Source organism: Artemia sp. Qi Xiang Cuo, chromosome 3 (assembly GCF_049724085.1).
Source record: "Artemia sp. Qi Xiang Cuo chromosome 3, ASM4972408v1, whole genome shotgun sequence".
Taxonomy (NCBI): Eukaryota; Metazoa; Arthropoda; class Branchiopoda; order Anostraca; family Artemiidae; genus Artemia; species Artemia sp. Qi Xiang Cuo.
The window spans coordinates 59,157,744-59,168,367 of record NC_142796.1 but is presented as its reverse complement, the minus strand read 5'-3'; the positions used below and the strand labels follow the sequence as shown (position 1 = coordinate 59,168,367).

The 10,624-nt window shown below is 35.6% G+C and overlaps 1 protein-coding gene across 6 annotated transcripts in view; it reads left to right on the top strand.

Moving 5' to 3' along the window:
* Positions 1-10,624, top strand: part of LOC148954345 (uncharacterized) — a 361,915-nt gene that overhangs the window by 233,739 nt on the left and 117,552 nt on the right. For all 6 annotated transcript variants that reach the window (XR_016141509.1, XM_089086288.1, XM_089086287.1 and 3 more), the window contains one exon: positions 6,567-6,675. Coding sequence is in view for 5 of the 6 variants with exons in the window: in XM_089086288.1 (XP_088942414.1) it covers positions 6,567-6,675 (109 nt within the window). In the remaining variant the exon portion in view is untranslated. The remainder of the gene's footprint in view (positions 1-6,566; positions 6,676-10,624) is intronic.

The window sequence follows — 10,624 nt, the reverse complement described above, 5'->3', positions numbered from 1 at the left end:
TTTCTTGTCAGCGTTGCCACATTGAACCATAAAATAAATAACCAAACATAATCAGTTAAAATCATAAACAATTTTTGCCTATAAAAACTCAAACTTTAACCCTGTGTTGATCCCAAAGACATCTGTACCTTCAAATGAAAGTTATATCTTCTTGAGCTATTTAGCGCCATAATTTGAATATAGAAAATAGCTGTTTAGCGATATTCGGATTTTTTTTAATTTTTCACTCACCTTTTTTTTAATTTGGCACCCGCTACTACCGAAATCTACCGAGCTGCATATGATGGTCTTTATCACTAAAAATTGAATTCCTAATTTTTCCAGTAAATATGAAACTTACTTGTAGTAGATTCACCACCACAAGATTGTGATGATCCCCTAAAGCGTGAAGCTTTTCTGAAATCGTTGGATGGAGCTGATGGTATAGTGCGGATTTCACTTTCTAAGGAATCAGGATCCCAGCAACAGAAATGGGTCATTCACACGAAAAGACAAAATGCCGAAAACTTGAAAGCCTGTTTGAATGAAAAGGTCGGTAAAACTGAGGTTCGCAAATCGAGAATTGTCGGTTTATTATCACGAGTGGACTTCCCGATCAACCCAGAGAGTGTGTGTGCTTCTAACCATGGTATCGAAGAGATACAGCGCATCGGTGTTTAAAAATCATATCGTGTATACTTCCGTTCGGTGACGGCCAAGTCTCATTATTTGCGTCATGGGATTCACATTGTCTACGAACATTTCTGGCTTACTAATTATAGGTTTTTACCACGAATTTGCTACAAATGCGGGTCGCTAGAGCATATATCGTCAGCCTGCTCTAGCGTGGAACGTTGTCTCAAGTGCCTTGGTAGTGGACACTCTCATTCTAGGAACAACCCTTGCCAGAATGAACCTTGTTGCTTCCATTGTGGATCTCATGAGCATACTGGATTTAGCTTTCGCTGCAAACAGTAAACCGAAAAAGTTTCAAAGAATAAAAAATTATTAGTACAAAGATTATATCTCTGAATCTGAATGGTTTTGTTGGTAAACGACATGTATTGCAGTCTATGCTGCGCGATCTGGATATTTTGTGTCTGCAAGAGCATCATCTTCTGGACCACTCTACTAGTCTTCTTTCGAGCCTGTCGTAGCAGTTTAAGTGTTTTATATCTCCAGCTACACCTACAGGTGGACGCCCATCGGGAGGCGTTTGCATTTTTATTAGAGAGAATATTACAGTTTAAGTGTTTGCCGTTAATCGTTATTTTTTTGCGGTTCGAATCCCAGGGCTTATTGTTTTTTCGTGCTATTTAACAACAAATTATCATATTATTGATTCGGATTTTGATTTCAATCTTGCATGTTTAGAATTATCGCGATGTGTGGCGAAAGTTCCATCAGATTTCCACTGGCTTATTTGCGGGGATTTTAACTGCAACATTACTATCTCTGATGTCCGCTCCTCCGCTCTTTTATCTTTGTTTTCGGTTTTTACTATAGTTTCAAAAGATGCGGATTTTACGTATGTCCATAATTTTGGTTCTTGCTCTAATCTAGACCATGTGCTGGTCTCAAATGCAGCGTTATTACCACAGCCTGTTCATGTTGGGTTGGATATGCCTATTAGTGACCATTTTTACCTTTCTTTTCATTTAAATATTCAAATTCCATCTTTTAAAATTATCCATCGTTCTAGTCAAAATGTAAATAAAATGATCTGGGATCGGGAAAAAATGTGCAAATATCATGAAGAATCAGATGCACTTTTAGCTAGAATAATTGTAAATTATTCTAAGGATGTTGATCAAATTGATATTGATATATTTTACCTTGAATTTGTTCATAGTTTAAAAGTCGGGGCTAATAAAGCATTTAGAACTGATTCTTTCCGTCGTGGATCTCGTGTTTTAGGTTGGAACCTTAACCTGATTTTAAAGTAAAGCCAAAAGAATGCATCTCAAGCTTTTTACCTTTGGAATTGCGCGGGAAAACCGCGATCTGGACCATTTTATGATGGTATGAAATTACCTAAACGCGTTTTTCGGGCCGAGTTGCGTTTGCATAATGAAATTATAAAAGATGAAATTGGTTCAAGGATTACTAGTGATAAGAATGAGCTTTGGAGTTTGGTTAATTCTAGACGTCGTAATAACAATTGTTCACCAGATTCTAATAGTTATCTGAAACTAGATGATTGGATAACTCATTATATTCAAGTTTTTCAATCCAGTGATGCGGCAGTTGAATCAAGGCTTGACTCTTTATTATCGGAAGAAATTTCAAAGCCCCGCCCAAATAGTAAAATATCTGTTTCTGTTGATGATGTAACGGTAGCAATTAAAGCTCTAAAAAGTAAGCATTCTTTTGATCATGATGGTATACATTCAAACCATATAAAATTGGCATCACCCAAAACAATCCTTCTTCTCGCTACTCTTTTTACTACTATTCTTTCTTCTGGAGTTCGTTCAACTAGCTTTTCTCGTACCACCACTTCACCCCTTTCAAAAAAAGGAGGGAATACGAATCGATGTTCTGATTACAGGCCGATTACTGTTTCGTGCCAGATTAGCAAAGTTTTTGAGTTAGTTTTATTAAAGTATTTGGAGCCTTGTAACCAAGGCCTGAATCAAATTGGGTTCCGTAAGGGTCTAAGCATGGATGTTGCTTATACCCTCCTTTCAAGAATAATATCCTTTTGTAAGCAATGGGATAGAGTTTATACACTTGCGTTAGATTTTGCGGCGGCTTATGATTCAATTATCCATTCTTGGGCTATGACTGCGCTTCTGAAGAATAATGTCCCACTACCAGTAGTTTTGGTTTAAAAAAAAGTGGTATAGCTCATCTCGTATTCGTACTAAGTGGAAGAATCAGTTAAGTGATTATAATGTTAAGTTATGTAGGGGGCTGAGACAAGGAAGCATTATTTCTCCTTTGATTTTCAATATTACTGTTTCGGGGCTATTTGATCAAATTCAGTTGACTTTTATTTATGGTAAAGGTTATGTTCTGTCGTGGATTTCTTACGCAGATGATTTACTCCTTTTGAGTCAATCGCTTCAGTCACTTCAACAAAATGTAGATTTTTTAGCAAAGGTTTTTAGTGAGCATGGACTTCGTTTTCGCCCTGAATAGTGTCAGTTTTTAATTCTTGGTCCTAAGGCTAATGATCTCGTTAATTCAGAAATTTCTGTTTGTATTTATGATAGTATTTTAAAACCTTTGGAATATTTTTTATATCTTGGTGTACCTTATGGACCAACTTTAGCTCTATGCCGTGCTTCTATTTCTAAAGCAGTTAAAAGTAGAATAGCGTCTAGTTTCGGGGCAGTAATTTGTCTTCGCGATCTTCTTTCTCGGAAATCACTGGCACGGGTATATAATACAGTCGCTTTGCCTCAGATTTTAGTTTTTTTATCGCTTCTCCAGTTTTTTAGAATTAGTACTATTGCGCATGTAAAAACTAAACTTTTTTATTTTGCTAAGTTCCTTTGCCGCTTTTATAAAACTGAATCAAATACTTTTCTAATGAATGCAAATAAAATAAAAAAACCCTGTTGATGTTTTGGAAAAAAAGGAAAAGAATTTTTTATCCAAATTAAATGTTTTTTCTCATAATTTATACGAAGCTTAATTTATTTTATTTGATTTAATTTTTGAATGAAGTGTTAATTTGTTAAGTGTTAATTTATTATCTATTGAATGAAGTGTTAATTTGTGTGGTAATTTTGATTGAAGGCCTTTGCGTATTTGTTGTTATATAGTTTAAAATAATTTTATGGCCTGTTGATTAGCGGTTATTATTTTTATTTATTTCTTTTTTACTCTTCGTATTCGGAGAAAATAAAAAGTTTGAATTGAATGGTTGGTCTTTTCTTAATATTAAATAAAAAAAAAAAAAGTTTTTTAAACTGAAAGTAAGGAGCGACATTAAAACTTAAAACGAACAGAAATTATTCCGTATATGAAAGGGGCTGTCCCCTCCTCAACGCCTCGCTCTTTGCGCCAAAGTTTGGCTTTCTCATAACTCTTATTTTTTTTTAACAATAAAAAACAATATTTTCTTTTGCATGAAAAATATCCAATGTAATGAAAATAAGTCACAAAGAGGAGCAGGGTAAACGCCTCAATGCCCCCAAAGCCTATAGGTGAGACTGTCGTTTGCGCTTTGCTGATACCTTTGCGCTTTACAACATGTTGATACAATTCCTCAGGGTGTAAAGATAGGATTGAAGATTAATGTTAGGAAGACTAAGTCGTTTAGACTCGGAATAAATGAAATGATGTTGGGTAGCGAGATGATCGATCAAGTGGTTAGTTTCATATATGTGGGTAGTATTAATAGTAAGAATAGTGCATGCAGTAGAGATGTTAAAAGCAAGTTTGTCAAGGCGAAGGGTATTTTGTTGTAGTTGAAATAATAAGAACATAAGTCTGCTAATTCAAATTAGAATATTGGAATCATGGCCAATCATGGCTCTGAAACGTGAGCGGTTTGAGAACATTAGGAGGATGTGCTAAATGCCTTTCAGAGGAATTAACTAATAATATTCTTGGGTATTGGTTTGACTAACCATACATGAAACATTAAGCTGTACGGCAAATGTAGTCCTATCTAGGGCTACAATGAAAAAGTTGTCAAGATGGCTAGGTAACGCTTTTACGGATGAAGAATGGTAGATTGCTGAAGATTATGCATAGTGACCATCCATCTGGGCCCGAGCAAAAAGCAGGTCACCCCCAAATGGCAATATTTTTTTTTTTTTTCATTTGGCATTCTACAGACATAACAGGAAGCTAATGAACCAATGAGAAAGCTAGGAAAGTGTTGTTCATCACCACTCCAAAAAACGGAGTTTTCTATCAGCTGGGCGCTTTAAAAGACGGAAGAGGATTTATTAGATGTTTTCTAGAGGAATTGTATACGGATTGTTTTGGTTAACCGTCTGACTGACCGTATTTCAAATAGCAAGCTGTACGAAAAGTATGGCTCTATCCTGATTTCTAGGGCTATAATCAGAGAAAGGTTGAGATGGCTGGGCACGTTCTGCGTATGAAAGAGATCGTTCTTTTCGGCAAAACGAAAAGCAGGTCGTCCCAAAATCGGGTGGGAGGAGGTCACAAGGAAATATTTAAGGGAAATTTGAACTTGTTGGAGATAGGTAAAAAGGGAGGCTTTAAATACATTGTGATGGAGGAGGAGCGCTCGTAGCTGTGTTGACTTCAGGCGGTTTGGTGCTGCAGGTGGTAGTAGATTTGTAGGGCGTTTTTTTCATAAAACGCCAAATGAAAACAGGGCTTAAGCCATGATTTCTTGCAGAAAGGAAAAGTGCGTACAACTCATTTTACATTTGGGTTTTCATGTTTTGTTGGTTCATTTACGGATAATTAGAGCAAGATATTGACCTCCAAGTGGGTCAGTTGAAATCTAGATAGAAGTTTGTTATTATATTCATGAAAGGGTTTAGAAAAAATGCCCATTGCACCATCAAGTGTGACTTTAATACCAATATTCTTTACGTGACGGTCCACTAGTTGGCTGTAAGAGTATTATCTCTGTTCGGCTGGATGCGTCGGGTTAACTTGTTTTGTGTTGCCTCTGTCAGGGTCAATATATCAAATTTTCCACTAGTAAGTGTAATTTACTAAACATAATTTATTAAATATAATTTGGGGTTGAATTGCTATGGATCGATCCATGGTATGGCTTAGCACTAATTATGGATTTGGATTTCATCTGTGCGCGATTCAGTTTCAGCTCTGAGGCGGAAAATTGTCTCTGATATTACAGACAAGTTAAAACCGGACTGACACTAACCGTGGCCGTAATAACAGGTGTGGTCTCGCAAAAGCTTATTCGATATTTTGGGTACTACTATGCCATATTTTTTTGTGTCTCGATTTTACCCTTTGCTTTGTGAAACTGATCTTAGTTCAGTTATTACTTGCTATTCCGATATTGGAAGTTTCTTCTTTATTTGTCGTGTTTTTTTCGGAATAAAAAAATAATGGCTCAGTTTGGTGCTACTAAAAACATAACAAATGAAACTCAGAGAGAAAAGAAAATAACAAAATGAAAAATAAAATAAAAAAAGGTGAAAAAAAACGAGGATTTTGTCAGCCAGTGGTGAACCATGAAGAAGAAGAAATAAGTAAATATTTCGACAAGGACCTCCGCCGAGTCGTCCTCAGTGCTAAATAAAAAAGAAAGAAAAGAAAAAAGAAGCCAACGAAAATCAAACTTTTCGAAGTTTAACAACGACAGAACAAAAACATAAACTCGCCTCTTGCCGCTTGCCTACGGCTGGGCCCCCATCATCACCTTATCTGCTTGTTTAATGCTATTTAATTTTATACAATTATTAACTGTGTTGTAATAGTTGTTTAGTCGTTGCAATGCCATTGATTTGTTGTTTTTGCAATGTATATTTGTTCCAAGTTTTCTTCACCCTACTCCACTATCTTTAATTCTGTAAGTGGGTTATAAGAGTAAGTATATATATTATATGGTATAAATTAATTTTTTTTAAAGCAAATAATCAACACAATCTTGTCTATTTTTTTACGTTTGATTATAGACAACGGAACGAACAAATCAACCAAGACTTATCCTAAAGCTGGTCTGATATTTCGATCATCCAGTTTCAAGCAAAACCAAGGCCTTTCTCCTTCCTCAGACGAAGGCAAGTATTCTTATGTTTTTCTATATTTTTGTATGTTGGATAATATCTCCCTCTTTCCCCTTAAATAGAACCAGCTTTTGGAAAACCACTTTTCTTAGTTTTTGGCTAGATTCGTATAGTTTTGGATATACGTTATTTAATATGTTTAGGTCGTTATGTCAAAATTTCAAAATTTTAGGGGTTTATAGGAGAAATTTGTCCGTGAATTTATTAAAAAAAAAAAAAAAACAAAAAAAAAACACGAATATTAGGTCTATTTCTCTCCCCTATTACAGCATCCTCAAACCTGGCAATGGTGCTTGGAATTAGGAGAGGTAAGAGAAATTGCTCTCTAAGATTGAATCAAAGAGCCCCATGAAAAATTTGGACCTATAACAGATACTGGATAGATATATTCAGGCTTTTATATCATGTTCTCCTTATATTCCCCTCTTTATTTAATTCCCTTTGTGATTTATTCACTCCTCGTTGCCCCCTCTCTCTCCTTTGTTTGATGCCTGATTTTTTAAAATTCTTCTTTCATATCTGTCATTATTAATTTCATATATATTATACTAACTTTACTTCGTGACAACTTTTAACAGCTTAACTTGTAATGACTTAGTTTTTTAACCTTTTAAACTGAAATACAAGTCACTCAACCTTACTGAGGATATCATCAAGAGCATACACATTTGCTAGTTGTCCTTCACCAGCAGGGTTGCCAACTGCACTCATTTTGTGTCGAGAGGACACATTCCTGTGTACCGTGACACAATAATGATTTTTTTTTTTGTTTTCATGATATTTTGATGTTAACTGACCACTTTGAAAGAGGTTTACAAAGCGTCTTTTGGTCAATAATACAACAGGAAAAAAATCACCTCTATTTTTTGAGATTTCAAGATGGACACATTTTAGCTAAGAACGTCTGGATGCTTAGGGGACACATTCATGAACCAAAAAGTTGGCAACCCTGTTCAAGAGTCGATCAGTGAATACTAAAACGTAAGTGATGCCCAGAATAGCGTGTCATATAGTGTTGCCAACGCTTTGAAATAAATTGTACCAGGATTCCGACTAAAATTGTACCGCAAGAGATTAAATTGTACTATCTGAAGAGCATGTTAAAAATTTCCAGTAGCGAGAAGAAAATAATTGATAAACTCAAACTTGAACAAACTATACGAAAAACGGTACAATTGTACCGCGTTGGCAATGCTGGCCTCTTATCCAGTCACTCAATTACAACTAGCATACACCCACTAAACTCTGTTAGAAGTGCCAAGACGACTCGAGCTTTTCATATAATTAAATAAAAAAAAAAAGTTTTTTTAACTGAAAGTAAGGAACGACGTTAAAACTTAAAACGAACAGAAATTATTCTGTATGAAAGGGGCGGTCCCCTCCTCAAAGCCTCGCTTTTAGGCTAAAGTTTTTCATAGTTTAAAAAAGATAGAGTTTTGAGAAATTCAAACATTATCGTAAAGAGCTAGGGGTTGTGGAGGAGACAGTCCCTTTCATATACGGAATAATTTCTGTTCGTTTTAAGTTTTAACGTCGTTCCTTACTTTCAGTTAAAAAAATTGTTTTTTTTAATTTAATTTTTGAACGTTTTTGAATTAATGCAGATTTTGATTTTGGCTCACCGTTCATGAATAATTAAAACAAAATTTGCATATTAATTTTACTTTTATTTGGTTAAATGGCTTTCTCGATACCTGTTTAATTTTATTTACTAATGTTTTTATTAGTAATAAATATACGTAACTTACGAATTAGCTTACGTAACGAAACTCTATATTCCTATATTTTTAATACGCATATTAGAGGGTTCGCCCCCTAGTCAATACCTTGCTCTTTACGCTAAAGTTTGAATTTTGTTCCAATTCTTTAAAACTGACCTCTTAATCACAAATGCCGTTAATTAGAATAAATAGCTCTTATGAAAGTACTAAATAATCTTTGGCTTAAAGAGCAAGGTTTTGACTAGGGGATGAACTCATTCATATACGTAATGTTTTCCGTCGTTTTAAGTTTTGATGTGGCTCCTTACTTTCAGTTAAAAAACTTGTTTTTTTATATATAATTTCTGATCTTTTTTTAAATAATGCTGGGAAATCCGGCGACCCCTTCATAGCAATGTCCCTTCTCCCTTGAAAACTTCCTTCATGGTAAGATCCTCCCACATAACCCCCGACCCACTCCCTCCCCCCCTACCAGAAAAAATCCCCTCTGAAAACGTCTGTATACTTCCCAATAACCAATACTATATGTTAACATTTGGTAAACTTCATAACTTTCAGCCCTCCTCCCGGGGACTTTGGGGGATTAATTCCTTCTAAAGCACATAGTTATCATATTTTGGACGATGCTGAACAAAATGGGTACCTCAAAATTTTTATCGGGAGACTTTGGGAAAAAATGAGCGAGGGAGGGGGCCTAGTTGCCCTCCTTTTTTTGGTCACTTAAAAAGGGGACTATAACTTTTAATTTCCGTTCGAATGAGCCCTCCCACGATATTCTAGGAGCACTGGGTCGATACGATCACCCCTGAGAAAAAAAACAAACAAACAAATAAACCGTGATCCGTGATCCGCATCCGTGATCTTTCTTCTTGCAAAAAATGCAAAATTCCACATTTTTGTAGATAGGAGCTTGAAACCTCCGCAGGAGGGTTCTCTGATACGCTGAATAAGATGGTGTGATTTTCATTAGGGTTCTATAACTTTTAGGGGGTCTTTTCCCCTTTTTTCGAAAATCAGCCAAATTTTCTAAGGCGCGTAATTTTTGATAGGTAGGACTAAACTTGATGAAACTTATATATTTGAAATCAGCATTAAAAATGGATTCTTTTGATGTATCTATTGGTATCACAATTTCGTTTTCTACAGTTTCGGTTACCATTGAGCCGGGTCGCTTCTTACTTACAGTTCGTTGCCACGAACTATTTGATTTTACTTTACGCATGTTTATATTTCACAATGGAAAAGTCAATATAGTAGCTACAAAATGGAATCTCTAGATCAGAAATTATTAAATTTGAAATTAAATTAATGGCATTTTCTTAGAAAGCTTCAATGCCGTATCCAGAATTTTGCTGGAGGGGGAAGGCTATTTTTTCTGAGGGGGAGGGGGGTACAAAATCATAAAGAAAACGCATCAAATTTGTTTATATGCATTTTTGTTAAGTTTTTACCGGTCTGGCAGTTTTTTTTTTGGGGGGGGGGAAGGGGTAGTTGAAACTGCACTCCAATTTTAATGTTTGAATAGTTTTCTTGTGATGATTTCCAACGATGATTACGATGGTTTTATACTTTTTTTTTTAAATGTAAAAGGACTTGAGTATAAAAGTTACGTTTCGTAACTTAAGCCTTCAGGATGAAAAATTACGTACATACTGTGAACAGCGCTTAAAAGTATAAAGGTTAAAGACAATAAAAACACACTTCCGAACACCCCTGGCAATCTTTTCAAAGTATTAACAGCAAAAATGTGCAACAACGCATCAGTTCGAGCAAACTAAAGGGATGTGTTTTTTGGGGAGGGGGCTCAGTCTCTGAGGCAGGTTAGGATGAGCAGCTTTTCGCACAATTTCTTAAGGTACCAAGGATAGTGGAATTTAAATCTAATTGTTTTAATTAGTCAACTTGCACTGCCATATAGGGGAGCTGCTCTGTGGAGCATGCAGTGTGTCCACAGAACGTCCTGCCATCCTGCCATTGACTTTGCATCGTCTAAACAATGCAAAACGCAATTTTTCTACAATATGCCTTTGTCGATTACGATACCCAACTGAACAATTTTTTGGAACCGATAAATTTTGTGCTTGTGCTCGTTTGTCTTCATTTTACTCCAAAATCCTTTAATGAATGTTGCCTGTTAAAAGCAAGTTTATTCAGACCAGTTTATTACAGAAAAAAGAGAAATTTTCCTAATAAATCGGGACTTCAATTTCTAATGAAAATACCCAC